Source organism: Aptenodytes forsteri, unplaced genomic scaffold, assembly GCF_000699145.1.
Source record: "Aptenodytes forsteri isolate BGI_AS27 unplaced genomic scaffold, ASM69914v1 Scaffold50, whole genome shotgun sequence".
Lineage (NCBI taxonomy): Eukaryota > Metazoa > Chordata > Aves > Sphenisciformes > Spheniscidae > Aptenodytes > Aptenodytes forsteri.
Window position 1 is genome coordinate 3,879,875 of NW_008795126.1, and position 22,242 is coordinate 3,902,116.

The 22,242-nt window shown below is 39.9% G+C and overlaps 1 protein-coding gene across 1 annotated transcript in view; it reads left to right on the forward strand.

The window, feature by feature from the left end:
• Window positions 1-21,811, forward strand: part of PKD1L2 (polycystin 1 like 2) — a 46,825-nt gene extending 25,014 nt beyond the window's left edge. Inside the window, 18 exon segments of the mRNA XM_009277338.1 lie at window positions 105-283; window positions 638-784; window positions 1,287-1,486; window positions 1,637-1,863; window positions 2,407-2,623; window positions 3,617-3,830; window positions 4,619-4,850; window positions 5,338-5,449; window positions 6,867-7,007; window positions 7,733-7,918; window positions 8,780-9,107; window positions 10,193-10,326; window positions 15,595-15,722; window positions 16,066-16,226; window positions 17,891-18,101; window positions 19,475-19,576; window positions 20,725-20,856; window positions 21,701-21,811. Coding sequence (XP_009275613.1) covers window positions 105-283; window positions 638-784; window positions 1,287-1,486; window positions 1,637-1,863; window positions 2,407-2,623; window positions 3,617-3,830; window positions 4,619-4,850; window positions 5,338-5,449; window positions 6,867-7,007; window positions 7,733-7,918; window positions 8,780-9,107; window positions 10,193-10,326; window positions 15,595-15,722; window positions 16,066-16,226; window positions 17,891-18,101; window positions 19,475-19,576; window positions 20,725-20,856; window positions 21,701-21,811 — 3,162 coding nt within the window.
• The last annotated feature ends 431 nt before the right edge of the window (window positions 21,812-22,242 follow it).

Consider the following 22,242-nt stretch of genomic DNA (forward strand, 5'->3'; position numbering starts at 1 on the left):
CAGAAAGTCCTTAGATTTGATGAAAGCAGGAAGAGTATGCCAGAGGAATAATCATACATACGATCGAGATGTGCAAGTCTTCTTTTTGCCATCTTATTCTCCAGGTGACTCTCACCCTCTATGGACTAGAAGGAGAGAGTGAGCCACACCACCTAACTGATCCTGATACACCAGTCTTTGAACGTGGAGGAGTGGATGTTTTCCTACTCTGTACCTTCTTCCCTCTTGGGGAACTGCGGAGTATTAGATTGTGGCATGATAATTCAGGGGACAGTCCATCCTGGTAAGTGGAGATCTGGAAATCCTGGGAAGTAAAGATTCACAATTTTTTTTTTATAATGATAATAGTTTTCCTTTTCTAGCACTTGAAAATTATCCTTTCTACAGTTCTAGAAAGGAAAGAAATGACAGTTTCTCATTTTTGCAGATGAACAGATCAAATCATAATCTAAACTGCAGGACCAGGAGTGCTTCCCATATCCTGTGTCCAGTACAGGATGGGATGTGTTCTGTGCCTTACAGCTTAGACACAACCTAAGAAGCTGAAGGCCAGAGTTTGTCCTCCATAATCCTGATGAGTCCTGAATTTCATACCACTCAGTTACATGTGAATGTGCCCTGTCTGTTTTTCCAACAGGTATGTGAATCGAGTATTGGTCCATGACCTTGCAGGGGATCAGAAATGGTACTTCCTCTGTAACTCTTGGCTAGCCGTTGATATTGGAGAATGTGTCCTAGATAAAGTGTTCCCAGTAGCTACAGAACAGGACATGAAGCAGTTCAGGTACCTTCTATTTTATGGACTTTTTTACTCTTGATAGCAATCGATCCAGAAAAGCAAGTATGCAAAAAAGATCAAACCCCTAGAGAAAAATGAAAACAAGGGAGGTCTTTCCATTGCCCTCAAAGGGCTCTGAACAAGGAAAAGAGGAAGGTTAAGTAAGTCTAATCGTTACCCTAACAGTAATACCACACTGGAAATATTGGTGCTAAAGAAGGATAGCCTGACAAGACCTACAGAAACCCAAGCACCTTCTCCTATGTGGAATTTCCCTAACAATTTATATAGAAACTGCTCATGATTAGCTTTCCCTCCATGGTGTGGCCAGAAGGAAAGGATGTAAGTAGCTATGACCATTCCATGCCATGATATTTGGTAATTTCTCATAGTTATTATTTCTTCTGATAGTGCCTAGAAGCATGAACAGGTCAGGACCCTGAACTACAGCTTTATTCTTCCCTCTCCTCTCTAAGTATCCATTTGATTTCCCTCTCCTCCTTCCCAGCAATCTGTTTTTCATGAAGACCTCCAAGGGTTTCCAGGACGGGCACATCTGGTACTCGGTTTTCAGCCGCTCCCCACGAAGCTCCTTCACACGAGCCCAGCGTGTGTCATGTTGCTTCTCACTGCTTCTCTGCACCATGCTGACCAGCATCATGTTCTGGGGAGTGCCAAAGGATCCAGCTGAGCAGAAAATGGATTTGGGTAACAATCCTCACCATTGCTTGGGCAGGGAAATAGAGAGACAGCAGAATCTAGAAGCAGAACAGTTGAACAAATAGGCTTTTTCACAAAAGAGAGATCTGATGGTTCCTGGGGTTATTTTTACTCCTCCCCTCTGTTTGATCTTGACAGGTAAGATCGAGTTCACATGGCAGGAAGTGATGATTGGCTTTGAGAGCTCCCTCCTCATGTTCCCCATCAACCTGCTCATTGTGCAGATCTTCAGGAACATACGATCCCGGCCAGCCACGCAGGGGAGAGAGAAGAAGCTGGGAAAGAATGGTCGAGTGTCCCCAAGCCTACCTCCCACCCCACAGGTCACCCAGGCTGTCTCACTCACTCCAGAGGCTGTGATAAAGGCAAGTCTCTGTGGCTGCTCCCCAGTGAGTCCTGCACTGCCCTCTGCTGCCATGCACTACCTGACCTCCCCAGTTTAACAGCAGAAATCTTCCCTGTCAGATGCCCTTCAGCTTGTCTGAAGCGAAAAGCCAATTACGCACTGGTGCAAAGCACTGATTTACCCATCTACATGGAATCCCCAACTTCATTAAGATCTGCCTATGTACATCCCAGCCCTTGCACAATTATTATGTGCGACCAAAATCACTGTTCAGGGGTTAAAGCAAACATTAAGCAAGACAGTGAAGATAAAAGGTACCACAGACCCCGTCTTTCTCAGCTTCGGTCCTCAGGCAGGTAAGCTGTATTTTTGAATCCTGAAAGCAGTCTTGCTGAACTCATTGAAATCTGCCTGTCACATCCAGCACTGTAGGATATGCTATCCTTATCCATTCTGGAGATTTTAGCAATTGGTGAAGCTCCCAGCCAGTGGTGCCTTCAGATCACACCAGCTTAAGTCACAGCAGCCAGAGTCACTGCTGTGTTGCTGCTGTCTTTTCTAGGATATAAGAAGAATTGCCAACTCACTCTTTAAAGCCCTGAAGACTCCATCTCTCACTTCAGTATCAGATCTTGGAAAATCAACTAACATCAACTCACTTTTGGCATTGGTTGAGGACATCATCTGCCAGCAGAACAGAGCTGGGCAAGAGTTTTATGATGAGAGCAAAAAGAAGGATGACCCTATAATTGTCACATTAGGTGCTATGGATATACAAGGTAAACAACACGTGACATGCCTACTGAAACCTTTGTAGTGGAAATGATGGTAACGCTGGATGTGATGACCCAAGCTCTTCTTACATTCTGACTCAAAGGCAATTACAGAATCAGAGAATAGTTGAGGTTGGAAGGGATCTCTGGAGATTGTCTAGTCCACCACCCTGCTCAGAGCAGGGTCAGCTGGAGCAGGTTGCCCAGGATCACGTCCAGTCACATGTTGAATATCTCCAAAGATGGAGACTCCACAAATTCTCTGAGCAACCTGTTCCAGTGTCCAAATGTCCTCGCAATACAGAAGTTTCTCCTTATGTTCAGACAGAAGTTCCCATGTTTTAATTTGTGCCCGTTGCCTCTTGTCCTTTCACTGCGCACCACTGAGTGCCCAACTGAGTAAAGACACTGTGAAACTTCTATTTCTTATGCTATAGAATTAAATGTTAGCTACCAGCCTGGCTTGGGAGCAGGATCAGTATCTAATAGCATAAAGACTCACAAATATCAGTTGTTTCACAGTCTTTTTGTCCTGTCCTTTTTTTCTTCTTGGCCTTGTGCTATTGTTCCTTTCAGTCTGACTCTTAACTTAGGCATTCATTTATTTTTAGTTAAACAACAGTATATGAGTAAACAATCCCACTGATTTCATTAAGACTTGCATTTGGCTTTTCCAATGAGTGTACCACACTACTAATTGCACAGGTAAACTATGAACAAATTAGCACTTGATCTTATCTGACTGCTCTATCAAGGTTTTAGGACCTCTGTCTTACTAAGTTGCCTCCTGGGAACAATTCCAGCCCATTCCAGCAGAAAAGTGTTAAAGCTCTAGTATTAAAGTTGCTTTTACATGTCCCTTCCAATGTTACTCTTCACTTTGTCACATTCACAAGCTTGAGCTTCAGTTCTGATAACCTTTGTACTGAACAGTATTTTAATCTAGGGATAGCTATGCTGATTTTCTTTTTAAAAAAATAAATCATTCTTTACCTGCAGGAAAAACAAGAGTCCCAACTCCAGAGAAGGGGATGTGTGAGCGACTGAAATACAGCGATTACAATCACTGCTTGTACATGCAACTCCAGCATGTAGAGATGGAGCTGGAATTACTGGGGCCCCATAAATTTCAGATGCCTCAGAGTTACACACAAGCTGTTCGTCAGGTTCAGCACATGAAGAACCTCCTGGAGAACCGGATCTGCTCATCAGCGTCCATCAGTGAGAGGTAACCTAGTTCTCATCTCATTCTCAGTATAAGTAAATTCAAGTCGTGAATTCAAAACTGGTCAGGATGATGGAGCCCAAATAATTACTGCTTAATATGTGCTAGATAATGATTATTATAGCTGTAGAAACATGTTTTACTATTATACTATTGTAGGAGCAACAAAGAAATTTCAACGCACTGCAAACTGCACACAAAAGCAATAATGACAGATCATTGCTCTTTGTCATTTTTGCCTCCAAAACTGAATTTTACAATACAATGCCACATGATAGTAAAGGGCTGAGATAATCACTGAGCTCCAAAGTCTCAGACGTCTCTTAAAATGTATGGATAAAGAAAAATTAATAAGCAGACAAAATATTTCAGTGAAATATGGTAATTAAGTTGGAAGTATTGAAAACAATACCACTAATTCTCTCTCTGGCCTTTATGGTGATCACAAGAGATGTATCCAGCAGCTAAAATGCACTCATGGTTTTATTTGTCAATATTTCTACTGGAGGTTCAATTACGCATGAACTGAGGAGTAAATAAGCCCATCATATTTGTTTTGGTTTTAGCTGATCTCTGCACACTTCCTCATATTGTTGCTCACTGTACTTTTTGCTATCCATATATCCTATATAACTGCATTAGTTAAAATAATTTAAAATATTTTGATTGAGATTTTCAATCATAAGATGTTGCCTATCCCCACTGAACCCGAAGACTGCGATTTTGGCTTCTGTTCCACTGCAGATGGATTTTTTCTCTTCTGGTTGACTTTCAAGGTGGTCCCTTACTCCAAGCTTCTCTGGTGATGGCAAGAAAAGTTCTTCTTCTAAAGGGCTGCCGTGGTGGTTTGTGTTCATTGCTTGGTTCCTTGTTGCAGCCACCAGTGGTGTATCTGGGTTCTTTACCATGCTCTATGGGCTGCATTATGGCAAGGAGAACTCCATCAAGTGGCTTATCTCCATGGCCATCTCCTTCCTGGAAAGTCTTTTCATCACACAGCCCTTAAAGGTGAGATCCTCTGAAATACAACCACTGGCCAATACAAACTCATTCTACTATCATTTCAGGAAGACAATGTAATGTGTTCTAAAGAACCACAGGATTTAACAGGTAAGTTTCTAAAGAACCACAGGATTTAACAGGTAAAATGAGAAGTCTTTGCCATTAAAACAAGAGCTAGCAGGTGGTTTACAGAGTTCTGTTGTCTTTTGTTGACATTAACTCCATTAGTTTCATCTCCCTTGTTTTGTCAGAGTTTAACAGGTGATGAGGTTTCTGACCAGGGAAGGTGTGTCATATGGCAAAATCAGTTTAGCTGGATGGACCCCAGTGCTGTGTGTTGTTCTCTTGTTTATGAGCTTCAGCTGCATGAGTTCAACAAAGCCAAAGCACAGTTGCTCTCCTGCAGTGCCTGGATCCAAAGGGATCCAGGTCAAAGCCTGAGCTTCTTTGTATGAAATGGGCATATGGTGAGTCTATAGCTAATTCTTTCCAGGTGCTGGGATTTGCTGCTTTTTTTGCTCTGGTTCTGAAGAAGGTGGAACATGAGGATGAAGAAAACACAGCTATCGATGGGCCTTTATCTGCACCAGGTAACTGTCTGTAAAGTGAGAAATTATTAAAGAAAGTGAAATGTTCTCCAAGCTTTTGGAATGCTTTATGCACAGATATGTGACTCAGCTCAACTGAGAACTTCACTAGTTATCTTTATATACCTAAATCTTAGCTGACAAGGTTAGCAGGAACCACTAAATCCACAGGTGCTGTGACTATGTGCCTACCCATTAGCACTCCCATGATCAAGGTGGAAGTGGAAACCTAAATAACTGATTTTGTGCCAGCTGGAGAAAATATAAAGACCAGTGTATGTTTAGGTTGGATAAATCTTGCAGAACACTTATTGAAAGAGACCACATGATCAAAAAGATAAAAGAGAAGTAGTTCTGGATCAAAAGAACAATACTTCCTTGTTTATCTTTTTCCATATGTTTTCACCTCTGCAAATATATATACATGCACAATCTCCCCTAGCCCCGTTGTAAGATTGCCCCTGTTATTGGAGGATCTACTTGCTGCCAGGATACTGATATTTGACTCCTTCCTTCCCTCCATCCTTGGCTTGCCTATGTCAGGAAAAAAGAAGTATTCTCCTATCTTGTTTCATACTAGATCAAGAATTGTACAAGTGGATAGCCAATCACTTTTCAGTTTGTCAACATTCAAGGAACATCTAGAAAAGAAAATAATAAAAAGTGGCAAACTGACTGAAGCCATTATAATCAAAATTAATGAATCAGTGCTATTAGTATACAGTAAGCATGCTTAAATATTTTAGCTGTCACATCAGACATAAGAAAAATCAGATATACAGGGAGGTTTGTTTTAGCTCTGTGCAGACATCTCAGTATTCATGGCATGGCTTGCAAACAAAACCTGTAACTATTTCGCAACCTAATGAAAATAAACACATGACCCAGTGCAAAATGGACTCTTCAGCTAGATTGGTAGACCTTTATCTGACAAGCCTATCTAAAACTCAAGTTCTCTCTCAAGGAAATTTCCCACCTCCTTTAAGTCTTATGATATCAAAGTCCTCAGTATACGTTGTTTTCCACAACCACAATTATCTGTATTACTCCCATAAACCAAACAGTGGCTTCTGCAATCACAATCATGTCTAAAAAAAGCTCATAGCAACAGACAGGAGTCCTAGGGCACAGCAAAGAATCCCGATCAACAGCTTCCTCCCTGATCAGTCTCGGGCTCTGAATACATCACCTTCTGAGATGCTCAGCCTAGAGAGAGACACTTGGACTACACCTAGGCCTAAACCTAACACACTGTGTTTGTGAGCTCCTTTCCTCCCCACTGTTGCCTTACTATACTGATTGTTAATATCACATCCCCTGTCTTCCTAAGGGAAAGCATTAAATAAAAAAGTTTCCTTATAATGTCCAAAGACACAAAAAGCAGGACGTAGACCATTTGTTGACTAATTCCAGGGTTTTCTGCTCTCACTCACAGGTGATTCAAACCCTCTCTTTGGAGCCCGAAGGGACAGTAGAAGCAATATTTACCGGCCACCTCCTGCACTTGATGTGGAGAAAATGAAAATCAGCTGCATGAAGGAGAAGAAAGCATTTGCTCTCATCAGAGAAATCCTGGGTATTATCCATATGTAGATTATCTTGTTTTATTCAGTAGTATTCATCAGTATTTCTACATCAGTGAAAATATTGTTCTCTTGGGTGAAAAAGTTTTGGCATATCTTCAGCTTTCTGCCAGCCATTACGGTGTAGAGACAGGCTGTTCAGTGGCAGTCGGAGCTGAAAGGAGGTGGGAATGTTAGCTGGAGAAAAAAGTGTGGTTAGAGGCTTGATTTTATGGTAAAGAAACACATTACAGACACATGAGAGGTTAAAGAAAAGTTAGAAAGGGTAAAAGGAGGAGGTCAACAGTTAAATGAAGTTGAAATCAAAAGAGCAGATGGAGGCCATCTTTGGAGGCCATCTTTCTAAAAGCAGATAGTATCTATAGATAATGATTTATACCCCAGTTTTATTTCCTCCAAAAACAATAGAAAAATTACCTCAGCTTCACTTGGAACAAAGTTAGACTACTCATTTTATTTAGAGCTGTCATTACTATTGGTGTTCTGCCAGCCTTCCCACTCATTTTCTCGACCGCTACTCGTATTCCGAACGTAATATGCTTGAACAGCAGCACATTGAAGTAGCTTGTGTAAATTCATTACCACTGGTCAGTCAGAGTCTAGCAAAGCATCTCCTTAACCTAATAAGTGATGACAGCAGTAATCATTCATGCAATCTATTTTGAACAGCAGTGTTAATTCTGAGCTTACATGTGCTGTCTCTTCTTGTTTTTTCCAGCCTATCTGGGGTTTTTATGGATGCTGTTACTGGTTGCCTATGGGCAGAGAGATCCCAATTCCTACTACTTAAACAAACACATTGAGAACATCTTTACAAATGGATTCCACGATGTCTACAGTTATCAGGATTTTTTCACGTGGGCAAACACTACCTTAGTCAAAAATCTTTATGGATCATATAAAGGTGCAGAGTCACGTTGTTTCACTTCAGCTTGCTAGATTCTGAAACATTGTCTTTTATACATCTCCCTAACTTGCACACGCATATTTGACCCGAGAAAGAGACTGTGAGTGCGTAAGACTGGTGTGGATTCTTATAATATGAATACTAGTGGATAACAAAAACCCCACAGCCTGACCCCAAGTTTACTGTGCCCTGATATTTTCCTTATCTTTAATATAAACCAAAAGTTCTGCACTGTAATTTTACATTTTTCACATTTTACATTACTTATTCCAGATATTCAGATATATGCCTCAGTTTTACACAAGTTTCTTTCCATAATTCAAAAAAAGAATGGCAGATAGGTGGCACTGTAAACCTTTTCCTCAGGAGAGCTCTGTTTGCATCATGGCTTAGGTCAATGTGAAGGCTAATTATGCAGTATCACCATGTTTCTATCTAACCATATCCAGTAATAAACATGACCCATTTTCCAGCCCACGTTTAAGAGTAAATACTGAAATACATTAGCAGAGTTGTTCATTGGACATGACAGGCACTGACCAACTGTGGCCAAGTGAACACTGCATACAGCTACTTTACTGTGTGACTTGAAGCAAGTCACTTTTCTCCTCCAGGCCTCAGGTTCCTTCTGTATAAAATACAGATAGGTAGTGATACTGAACTCTGTTATCTATGGATGTTATCTATGAACTCCATTCAAAACAACACGAGGGCTTAATTTTCATGATTATTTTGCTTACTGTGTTTTTCAGAAAAGAATCTATGGCAAAATATTAATGCATCAGTGAATGAGATGAAGAAATATTATTAGTAGTTCTGTCATATTGCCAGTGCTGCTCTTTTCCATCTCCCATTTAGGATTCATTACAGATGGCAATTCCAAGCTGGTGGGTAGTGCTCGAATTCGCCAAGTAAGAGTGAAAGGAGACACCTGCCCTATTTCTCCCAAACTCCAGCGTGTGATTCAGGAATGCCATGCTCCATATTCCCAACAAACAGAAGATACATCAGATTATGGGGAACACTGGAATACTTCGGTCTTCGACAACTCCTCTGACTTGAGCTCAGCATGGCAGTATCAGAGTCAGTCCAAACTGAGAGGGCACCCCATCTGGGGCAAACTTGCTGTCTACAGGGGAGGGGGATACGTGATTCACCTGGGAACTGATCCCAAGAATGCCTCCAGGTACCACTTGTATTCTTGTAAATTATTAGTGTATCTGCTGTAGCGTCAATGATGCTCTTTCCTCTGCCCTATTTAAGACTCATTTCAGATTGCATCCTGAGTTTTCCTGCTGTGCATTGTGCTGGGTATTGTAGATACTACTGTGGTGTCATCATTGTAGTTTATGCTCCTATCATCTTGCTCCAGCCTAGGTAACAACCAGGATCCAAAATTAGAACCTTTTTCTCCTAACTTACATGCATGGATTCCAGATTTACATAGCTGCAGAAATACATAATGTTGACAAACTAGTAAAACAATCCTATCAATGTATTAATCCAGTGTTGGATCTAGTCTAGCCTTTAACTTCTAAAATACTGAATTTTCTAAGGGGATGTCAATGGTTGTGAGGAAATAATTTAGCCTAAATCTTGTTATGTTAATCTAATGTTATCTTGTTACTATGCTTGAACTATGATATGCTTGCCTGTTTTCATATCGTAGTAAGATCTGTGAAGCTTCTTTATCTCTCTTTAGTGTTTATACTCCTTAGATCCTTGCAGACAATTTTGTTTCATCTACCTTAAAAGAGGAGAATTAGTGAAATTGTACTGAAAGTAATCTCTTGTGTGTTGATATGAATAGTAACAGGGAATACTTTTTAAAGTGCAATAATAGAAAATGAGGCCTTGAAACCCAGGACTCAAAAAGAATTTGGCAGATAAGGGACCCGAGATAAATGAGCAGGAAGCAGTATCCCACAGGGGTTGAGATCCAAACTTACAGATAACTTATATGTTGCTAGAGATATCCATATTTGTACAGGAACCTATATGAAGTAAATGATCAGATACCTGAGGCGTCTCAGGTTTAGCACTGGCCAACATCTGGTACCTGCTTCTCCAGAGGAGCCAAAAAGAAACTTACCACCTAGACCAATAGTACAAATATCCCCTATATCCAGACTTGACAGACCAGATGTCCTCTTGAACATCTTACCTCTGGTTTACTCTTTCTCTATGATAATATCCAAACGTTCCTATCCTCCATGTGATACTGTCTCTCTCCTGTATGAGTTAGATCACTGGCTATAAATTTTTTGGCAGAACTCTCCAGTACCTTTTCAACAACGTCTGGCTAGACACCTTCACGAGAGCAGTGTTTGTTGAATTTACAGTCTACAATGCCAATGTGAACCTGTTCTGCATTATAAGTCTGATGTTTGAAACCAATGCTTTAGGTGAGAACCTTTTTTAAGTTACACATTTCTGAAGACAGCAAGCAGTGCACTACAGATTGCAGATTTATATGCTGTCAGTGTTTACCTAATTCTTGATTCAGTAAACAGAAGTGTTTTAATAAATCTAATAATGACAGAATCAATGCAAAATTTATAAACCATTTAGGAAAAATGTAGCATCACAGTAAAACAGACCGTAATGGAATATCTTATGCTTGCTTATGCTGTGGTCATCTGCTGATGAAGAAAACATGGTACTGAAACTTAATCTCCAGAATTTACACAACAGGAACAAGAAAAATGATGTTTCCTAATCATTTCAGCTAATCAATACAATATTAAGACAAAAAGTACAAATAACAGAGTCTTGTCTTTTTTGTTCCAGAAGACTTCTAATATATAGCCATGTAATCATATAATACATAATCTGGATACAACAAGGAAAATAGTGAAACTAGATTCTGGTTTGAAAGCCATAGTAAAACATTTAATCTGAGCAGTAGCCTCCCTCAGGTCTGTCCCAGTACTGGAAAATGCCCAAACCAGACCACAAAGCTGAACTCATTTTCTTTTTAGAATGAGATTCAGATTTACACCTCCAGGTCCTCCTGCTACATCGTGGAGAAAATGAAAATCAGCTGCATGAAGGAGAAGAAAGCATTTGCTCTCATCAGAGAAATCCTGGGTATTATCCATATGTAGATTATCTTGTTTTATTCAGTAGTATTCATCAGTATTTCTACATCAGTGAAAATATTGTTCTCTTGGGTGAAAAAGTTTTGGCATATCTTCAGCTTTCTGCCAGCCATTACGGTGTAGAGACAGGCTGTTCAGTGGCAGTCGGAGCTGAAAGGAGGTGGGAATGTTAGCTGCAGATAAAAGTGTGGTTAGAGGCTTGATTTTATGGTAAAGAAACACATTACAGACACATGAGAGGTTAAAGAAAAGTTAGAAAGGGTAAAAGGAGGAGGTCAACAGTTAAATGAAGTTGAAATCAAAAGAGCAGATGGAGGCCATCTTTGGAGGCCATCTTTCTAAAAGCAGATAGTATCTATAGATAATGATTTATACCCCAGTTTTATTTCCTCCAAAAACAATAGAAAAATTACCTCAGCTTCACTTGGAACAAAGTTAGACTACTCATTTTATTTAGAGCTGTCATTACTATTGGTGTTCTGCCAGCCTTCCCACTCATTTTCTCGACCGCTACTCGTATTCCGAACGTAATATGCTTGAACAGCAGCACATTGAAGTAGCTTGTGTAAATTCATTACCACTGGTCAGTCAGAGTCTAGCAAAGCATCTCCTTAACCTAATAAGTGATGACAGCAGTAATCATTCATGCAATCTATTTTGAACAGCAGTGTTAATTCTGAGCTTACATGTGCTGTCTCTTCTTGTTTTTTCCAGCCTATCTGGGGTTTTTATGGATGCTGTTACTGGTTGCCTATGGGCAGAGAGATCCCAATTCCTACTACTTAAACAAACACATTGAGAACATCTTTACAAATGGATTCCACGATGTCTACAGTTATCAGGATTTTTTCACGTGGGCAAACACTACCTTAGTCAAAAATCTTTATGGATCATATAAAGGTGCAGAGTCACGTTGTTTCACTTCAGCTTGCTAGATTCTGAAACATTGTCTTTTATACATCTCCCTAACTTGCACACGCATATTTGACCCGAGAAAGAGACTGTGAGTGCGTAAGACTGGTGTGGATTCTTATAATATGAATACTAGTGGATAACAAAAACCCCACAGCCTGACCCCAAGTTTACTGTGCCCTGATATTTTCCTTATCTTTAATATAAACCAAAAGTTCTGCACTGTAATTTTACATTTTTCACATTTTACATTACTTATTCCAGATATTCAGATATATGCCTCAGTTTTACACAAGTTTCTTTCCATAATTCAAAAAAAGAATGGCAGATAGGTGGCACTATAAACCTTTTCCTCAGGAGAGCTCTGCATCATGGCTTAGGTCAATGTGAAGGCTAATTATGCAGTATCACCATGTTTCTATCTAACCATATCCAGTAATAAACATGACCCATTTTCCAGCCCACGTTTAAGAGTAAATACTGAAATACATTAGCAGAGTTGTTCATTGGACATGACAGGCACTGACCAACTGTGGCCAAGTGAACACTGCATACAGCTACTTTACTGTGTGACTTGAAGCAAGTCACTTTTCTCCTCCAGGCCTCAGGTTCCTTCTGTATAAAATACAGATAGGTAGTGATACTGAACTCTGTTATCTATGGATGTTATCTATGAACTCCATTCAAAACAACACGAGGGCTTAATTTTCATGATTATTTTGCTTACTGTGTTTTTTAGAAAAGAATCTATGGCAAAATATTAATGCATCAGTGAATGAGATGAAGAAATATTATTAGTAGTTCTGTCATATTGCCAGTGCTGCTCTTTTCCATCTCCCATTTAGGATTCATTACAGATGGCAATTCCAAGCTGGTGGGTAGTGCTCGAATTCGCCAAGTAAGAGTGAAAGGAGACACCTGCACTATTTCTCCCAAACTCCAGCGTGTGATTCAGGAATGCCATGCTCCATATTCCCAACAAACAGAAGATACATCAGATTATGGGGAACACTGGAATACTTCGGTCTTCGACAACTCCTCTGACTTGAGCTCAGCATGGCAGTATCAGAGTCAGTCCAAACTGAGAGGGCACCCCATCTGGGGCAAACTTGCTGTCTACAGGGGAGGGGGATACGTGATTCACCTGGGAACTGATCCCAAGAATGCCTCCAGGTACCACTTGTATTCTTGTAAATTATTAGTGTATCTGCTGTAGCGTCAATGATGCTCTTTCCTCTGCCCTATTTAAGACTCATTTCAGATTGCATCCTGAGTTTTCCTGCTGTGCATTGTGCTGGGTATTGTAGATACTACTGTGGTGTCATCATTGTAGTTTATGCTCCTATCATCTTGCTCCAGCCTAGGTAACAACCAGGATCCAAAATTAGAACCTTTTTCTCCTAACTTACATGCATGGATTCCAGATTTACATAGCTGCAGAAATACATAATGTTGACAAACTAGTAAAACAATCCTATCAATGTATTAATCCAGTGTTGGATCTAGTCTAGCCTTTAACTTCTAAAATACTGAATTTTCTAAGGGGATGTCAATGGTTGTGAGGAAATAATTTAGCCTAAATCTTGTTATGTTAATCTAATGTTATCTTGTTACTATGCTTGAACTATGATATGCTTGCCTGTTTTCATATCGTAGTAAGATCTGTGAAGCTTCTTTATCTCTCTTTAGTGTTTATACTCCCTAGATCCTTGCAGACAATTTTGTTTCATCTACCTTAAAAGAGGAGAATTAGTGAAATTGTACTGAAAGTAATCTCTTGTGTGTTGATATGAATAGTAACAGGGAATACTTTTTAAAGTGCAATAATAGAAAATGAGGCCTTGAAACCCAGGACTCAAAAAGAATTTGGCAGATAAGGGACCCGAGATAAATGAGCAGGAAGCAGTATCCCACAGGGGTGGAGATCCAAACTTACAGATAACTTATATGTTGCTAGAGATATCCATATTTGTACAGGAACCTATATGAAGTAAATGATCAGATACCTGAGGCGTCTCAGGTTTAGCACTGGCCAACATCTGGTACCTGCTTCTCCAGAGGAGCCAAAAAGAAACTTACCACCTAGACCAATAGTACAAATATCCCCTATATCCAGACTTGACAGACCAGATGTCCTCTTGAACATCTTTCCTCTGGTTTACTCTTTCTCTATGATAATATCCAAACGTTCCTATCCTCCATGTGATACTGTCTCTCTCCTGTATGAGTTAGATCACTGGCTATAAATTTTTTGGCAGAACTCTCCAGTACCTTTTCAACAACGTCTGGCTAGACACCTTCACGAGAGCAGTGTTTGTTGAATTTACAGTCTACAATGCCAATGTGAACCTGTTCTGCATTATAAGTCTGATGTTTGAAACCAATGCTTTAGGTGAGAACCTTTTTTAAGTTACACATTTCTGAAGACAGCAAGCAGTGCACTACAGATTGCAGATTTATATGCTGTCAGTGTTTACCTAATTCTTGATTCAGTAAACAGAAGTGTTTTAATAAATCTAATAATGACAGAATCAATGCAAAATTTATAAACCATTTAGGAAAAATGTAGCATCACAGTAAAACAGACCGTAATGGAATATCTTATGCTTGCTTATGCTGTGGTCATCTGCTGATGAAGAAAACATGGTACTGAAACTTAATCTCCAGAATTTACACAACAGGAACAAGAAAAATGATGTTTCCTAATCATTTCAGCTAATCAATACAATATTAAGACAAAAAGTACAAATAACAGAGTCTTGTCTTTTTTGTTCCAGAAGACTTCTAATATATAGCCATGTAATCATATAATACATAATCTGGATACAACAAGGAAAATAGTGAAACTAGATTCTGGTTTGAAAGCCATAGTAAAACATTTAATCTGAGCAGTAGCCTCCCTCAGGTCTGTCCTGTAGCATCAAGTAAAACAGACCGTAATGGAATATCTTATGCTTGCTTATGCTGTGGTCATCTGCTGATGAAGAAAACATGGTACTGAAACTTAATCTCCAGAATTTACACAACAGGAACAAGAAAAATGATGTTTCCTAATCATTTCAGCTAATCAATACAATATTAAGACAAAAAGTACAAATAACAGAGTCTTGTCTTTTTTGTTCCAGAAGACTTCTAATATATAGCCATGTAATCATATAATACATAATCTGGATACAACAAGGAAAATAGTGAAACTAGATTCTGGTTTGAAAGCCATAGTAAAACATTTAATCTGAGCAGTAGCCTCCCTCAGGTCTGTCCCAGTACTGGAAAATGCCCAAACCAGACCACAAAGCTGAACTCATTTTCTTTTTAGAATGAGATTCAGATTTACACCTCCAGGTCCTCCTGCTACATTTCTGCAGCTGTAGTCCAATCCAAACTCTGCCCTGCTGGGATTAATATCATACTATCATACAAGAGAGCACTAGCACTCTAAAAGCCATCGACCTGCCTGAAATTCCTATTTGAGGAAAATTTCAAAGAACACTTATAAGGCTATTCACATAATCAAGTCTAAACCTTAGTTTGATAGTTGGATTCAGTGTCACGTTGATGTGAATGTGAGTATGGAATTCTTACTGGTGAACTAAATTGTTTGAATGAAAACAGAAAGATGTAATTATTAGAGCACTGAGGTGAACATTGTTTGTTTTTTAGGGGCCTTCTTCACAAGCGCAGAGCTGCAAAGTGTCCGGCTTTACCCATACACCAACAGTCTCCACATATTTGTGGTTGCAGCAGAAGTAATTTATTTCCTCTTTATTGTGTACTACATGATAGTACAGGTGAGATCCAATGGAAGGCTTGGCTGACAGCATCACCCTGTGTCTGGTTTTGATTTCACTTACAAAAACTTCAGGACTCTACTTGATTTCAGTAGTGCTGCTGCTGATTTGCACCAATGGAAGATTGAATCAGATACTGTATCTGTATTAAATAATAGGAAGGCAACATTTTATTTGGCTGGAATGCTTCTTTTGAGAAAGATAATGAGAAATTAGTGCAAGATGTAGTTTTATCAATGTGCAGTAGTCTGTTTTATTGCAGAGGGGATAGCCCTAATCTTTAGAGGTACATTGTATGATACGGAGTCATGAGACTGAAACAGTAAAACTCCTCTTTTCACAGGGAAAACTGATGAAGACTCTGAGATGGAAATACTTTCACAGCAAATGGAATCTCCTGGAGATGGCCATTATATTGATTAGCTGGAGTGCCCTGTCAGTGTTTGTGAAGCGGACGATCCTCGGGACCCGAGACATCAGCTACTACCAGGAACACAAAGAGGAGTAAGTACTAATGCTAGTTAGTGCATCCTTTGTTGGTGCTACTTGTGCAGAAACAAATCTATTTTTCCTCTTCCCAGACAGCAGCTTGTCTATGCTAGATAATGCTACCCCTATATGGATATATTCATGAAGCATGTAAGTATTTCAGGGCTTAGATGTGTGTCAGCAATAGGATTTTCTTCTGCTATTGCTCTAATAAAATCCAGCAGACTTGAGCACTAAGTTCCCTAGCCTAGCTGCTAGTTCCCTATCTGCATCACCCTCTTCTGAATCAACAAGCCTTTCTGCTACAGCACATCCATCCAGACAGTACATAATCTGCCTCGTTCTTTGTCGTAAAAAGCCATTGGTTAGAGGACAATAATGGCTTATTTTATACAGAATGGAAAATGATAACATCTGTTAAAAAATGGTCACACAGGAAAGAGGTCATAGAATCACAGGATAATTTACGAAAGAGAGGACCTCTGGAGGTCTCTGCTCCAACCTCCTGCTTTGGTGTTAGATCAGGTTGCTCTGGGCCTTGTTTGGCTGAATTTTTAGTACCTCTGAGGACAGCCTCCCTGGATCCCCGTTCTAATGCTGAACCACTCTCACTGTGGGAGAAAAAAAAAGGTTTTTTCATGTCCAGCTGGAATTCCTCTTGCTGCAACTTGTGGCTGTTGTCTCTTGTCCTTTCATTGTGCACCTCCAGGGCGTGTCTTACTACATCCTCTCTATAACCACCGACTAGGTAGTTGGAGACAGCAATTAGAGGCCTCTTTAGCTTTCTTTTCTCCAGGCTGAACAAACCCAGCTCCCATGTTCTTCTCTCGTATGTCCTGTACCCCAACTCTCAACCATCTCTGTGGCCCTTCACTGCACTCAATGTCCTCCTTGCACTGGGGAGCCCAAAACTGGACTCAGTATTCCAGATGCAACCTTGCAAGTGCTGAATGAGAGGAAAGAACAAACACTTCCTTTAATCTGACAGCTACATTCTTGCTACTGCAGCATGCATCATATATGTATATGTCACGTGCTATATTAGCATACACAATTTATAAAAGCTTTTTGTGGTCACCTCTGTTGTCAACAAGATCATGAGTACAAACAATGTGCTACCTTTATAAATGGTAAATATAAGTATTACCAAGTTTTTTTCAGCTAACATTAAGACTTGACTTGCCTCAGTCATCGATCACAGTTCTGACCTCCAATTTTTTACTCCACTCCTTACAGTACCTTCTCACACATCTTGTTGGAAATTAGCTAATCCTGTCACAGCTAGTGCATCCTGCTAGCTGCGCAGCACCAGTAACCCCATCCTCTTCAACTACACATGCATAGAAGAACCTGTCTTCCTTTCTAAGGGTCAGAATTTGATAGTAAGTTTGCATTAGCTCCTTTAAACTGTGACTTGCTAAAAATGAGCAGCATTTGGGCTACAGCCTAGACCCTCTCTCAGGTCTAGCTAATGCTGATAAAAAAAACTCTGCCATGTACAACTGAGCTTTTTGTGTGCACACAGCAAGAAGTACAGACGGGAACATTCAAGCAAGAACTCAAGTTAGCTCTCCTTTGAAAACAAGGACAGAGTGACTGGCTTCTCCAGCATACTCATTTATGCACTTCAAAGGCTTCTGTGTGCACGGTCTATTACATCTTTTCTTTTTTTCTAACAGCTGTGTAAGCTTTAATGAAACAGCAAGAGCTGATGCAGTTCTTGGCTACCTGATTGCGTTCCTAGTGCTTCTCTCCACAGTGAAACTGTGGCATCTCCTGAGGCTCAACCCTAAACTAAACATGATCACTTCAACTCTAAGGAGGGCATGGGGTGATATCTCTGGATTCATCATTGTTATTGCAATCATGTTCCTCGCCTATTCCATTGCTGTGAGTACCACCGTGGTTTCTGTTGTCTGCAGTCTGCATCCAGGTACCGTCAGGTTAAATGAATTATTTCTGAATGCTGAAAGCAACATAGCTTTGAAATGTAAAGCTGAATAAAGCTGTCTATCTAAATCTTAGGTTAGCAGCTTGGAACCCAATTCTTCAGTATAAGTGAAAGAGAAGTTAAAATATCCACTTCTCTGTTCTTTGCAAACTGAAATTTAGTACAAAAATCAAACACTGAGACAAAGAAATGGATTCTCTGTGTGTAATAGGTGTGACAAAGAACAAAGTACAAGAAAAATAATTTTCTGGATAAAGCTTAAATTGGGGAGAGTGCAGCAAGTGCCATTTTCTGTTTGGCTAGTTTTTAAGTGGGAAATAATTATTTTACTGCCTATTAAAGGAATACTTATTATGCAAATAAAATGATATTTTCATTCTAATGAGATTAAAGAATTATTGGACTGCAACTATTTATGTATATTTACTGCTTTAGCTGAAACATTTTGTGTAAATCTTCTGGCAGAGTAATGTGGGAAATTCAGCACATCTCAATTGCAAAATCACTGAAAAAGTGGAAACCATCTGAGCCAAAGCCAAACTGTCCTGTAAAGGGCAGTCCTGTGACAAACTGGACCTGCCACAGTCTCACACTGCCTGATTTCACGTTCCTCATCTCTCCGTCTAGCACTGACACTCTAGCACCTGAGTAGCTTTAGGCACTGGTGTGGCCACAAACTTAACAGGTAAAATAAGTGATGAGATCAGTTCCATGACCCAGCCTGTTGTCACATCATGCAAGTGATGGAAATGTGAAAGAAAGAGGCAGAGGGATGGAGAAAAAGGTGAGACTGCAGCGGCTCCCTTTTAAATCAGACACACTAGGCCCATGAGATATAAAAGAAGAAAATAGCACCTTGGTTACTGAGGGCAAACAAGGAGGTTGCCTATTTGGAAGGATCTGTGCACTGAAAGGCAAGTGTTTGTGACTATAATTAATTTGGTCAATTACGCAGGGATAAATCTGCTACTTGGAGGCGGGCTAAATTACTTTCATGATTTTGTCATGTATTTGCACATTTTTTACATATCTAGTGGCAAGCTGAGCAGATATAAGACATTCTCATATCCATGATTAAAGGTCTTACAGCTACACATTCAGAAAGTGTAAATCCAGTTCTTAGCTCTAGGTTAGTCTTCTTCTGTGACCTTGTCTGGTGTTTCCCCTGCTTGTAAACAAAAAAAACCCCAAAACACAAAAAAAGCTTCATGGTTCTGATGACAAGCTAGGAGGGCTAAATACAGCAGTCATTAGCTGATTTTGCAGCAAGTACTCTGATCATGACGCAAGATATGCCTTCTTTCCTCTGCAGACAAACTTGATATTTGGCTGGAAGCTCTACTCTTACAAAACTCTCTCTGATTCAGCAGAGACCATGGTCAGTCTTCAGCTGGGAATCTTCAACTATGAGGAGGTACCACCTCTGATTTTGAGAAGTTTATCACTGTGTAATTAGCAGCTCAGCTATCAAATATGCTTTGAACCAGCAAATAGAGACTTTCAATTAGTGCTAGACATTAATCTAACTTTGCAAGCTCCACAGGCTCCTAAAGCAGCCACCTTTTCTCATCAAGACAAGAAAAAGACACCGAGTGAAATATATCTCACATCCCATTTTGACCATCAGTAGACTCATAATGAACGTTTCATTGAGAAAGGTGCTCACATTTTAACTAGATGTGTTACTTATTGACTACTGAAAGTTTTGAGTAAATTCCTTAGAAAGCTACAGACAGAAATGTGAGCAATGCCTTGCATTTGTTCTGAACACACATCCATCAGCTTCTCAAGAAAGGCAAGGCCTTCCACAAGGGAACTTTACGTTACATTTGTTTTTATTATTCTTGACTTTTTCATTAAGTTCTTTCAAATATTACAATATCCTTTGAATGACTCTGTGGATTAAGCTAGTTCTCAGACATCTGTGACAGTTAAGTCCTCCCTGGTGGATGTTTTTAGACCATGGATCCAACAGGGTATGGGTAGCTTTGAAGGTCAGTAATTGGGCATAAAGATTTTCACCTCTATATCCCACTCATGAAAATACATTCCTATGTTATAGCTTACATGAAAATGAGGGGTTTGGGTTTTTACACAACCCTTAGTTGATATGTGTCCGTGACAGTCTGACTGGGTTTCTTTGTAAAGACACTACTAAATAAAAGCATACAGAGATTTCATCTATACTTTCAAGGCTGAGTCATGATGGAGCTTCAGCTGTTCTGTGGATAAACAGGTCTCCAGACTTGTCAACTTTCACATGAAACTTTCATACCCTTACAATCAAATGCAAACACTTAAAAAACCCCAAGGATTGACCATATTCATATATCATATATATAAAACATTCTATCATCTTTGTACTATATCATACCAACATAGGACAGTGACTAAAGGAGAAAATTTGTATATACATGTATAATATATACAGAATAATTTATTAGCCACAGGGATTTTCAGAAACAAACTCCTTATTGTGCCTTAACTGCTTGTATGTTGTTTTGGGTTTTTGGGGTTTTTTTAACAATCAAAATATGATGTCTTACCTTATTAATACTACAGGTCTTGGACTACAATCCAATTTTAGGCTCGTTCTTAATTGGATCCTGCATAATTTTCATGACATTTGTGGTACTGAATCTGTTCATTTCGGTGATTCTGGTTGCTTTTAGTGAGGAGCAGAAGCACTACCAGGTGTGTTCATCTAAGCTCTCCTGCTGTTTTTAACATTTATTGTGCAGTGCTTACTCATGGTTTAGGTATTCTACCATCGGATGAAACCCATGTAAACTCAGTCCAAGTCTTAAGAAGACAACATTTACTCATAAAGCACACTTCAGATTTTCCAGATTTACGCTGTCCATTCCTGTTCAGACGAGTCCCTGTTCAGATTTAGTACAAGATCTGATTTGTAGCCTTCTGTTCACATACTAAATCCAGCAAAAAAGTCTTAGACTTGTGCCCCAGCTCCATTGAAATCAGTGCCAAAACTGCTATTCACTCCATGAGGACATTACAGCTCCTTTTAAGCATGTCACTGTGAGTGCCTGACCCATTCAAGCTATTGATAGCATGGTGTGAAATCCAGCTTAGTACTGCAGTACTGTCCGAAATTCCTCTACAGTGTAAAGCCAAGGGAAAAGAAAACGAAGGATATGGTCAATAGAAATGAAGATATATTTAATTTTTCTCATTTACTTCATCTAGAAATGGTGGGTAGCTCATTGTGTATACCACTAGCTGTATGGTAGCTGGCAAGTGAACTCCAGGTTCCTGTAGCAAGACTTCCATGGGCTTTGACAGAGCCACAACTTCTTCTGTAACGTCCATGCTCACCCATGCTCATCTGGGACTTTTGTCTTGATAAAAATACTGGCATGATGTTTTGCTTTGGCAGTTAGTTGTGCTCTGCTTTGAGTGAAAATGGGCTTATTCCACCTCAAGTAGAGATTTTCTCTTGTGACTTTCCCTGGCTTCAGCAGAGACTGTATCTGCTTCTGGTCTGCACATCTGAGTAACTTACTTCTCATTATTTTAGGCTTCAGAAGAAGAGGAGATTGTTGATCTAATGCTAATGAAACTTTTCAGTTTCTTCGGGATTAAATGCAAGAAGGAAGAGAAGCCAGTCACTAACGATCAACTGAAATAACCTGTCAACGATTAAATGATAACCACAATGAAGTCACTTTGTCGGTGAAAGATTTACTTTTTAACTATCAGCTGCAGTGGCTAGATTTAGGTTATTGTGGCATCTGACTAAAATGCTGCGGCGTTCAACCAATAAACTGTTGCTGACTGATGTTATTACGGAGTATTCGCAAAGAAATAATGCTAAATCTAAGATAAAGTGTCCCGCATGTACTTCCTGTAGACTTAGCATCTGTATTTAATAAACACTGAGCGTTTGTTGCACCGTTTGGCTAAAACCACCCGCGTTCCGCCAAGCAAGCGCCATGGAAAGATGGCGACGCCCTTGGACCGCCTTCCTTCCCCGTGCCCGCCGGCCCGCTCCTGCTCCCGCCCCAGGCACGGCGGCACAGCGGCCTGCCAGCGGGGCCCCGAGCAGCTCGCGCCCCCCGC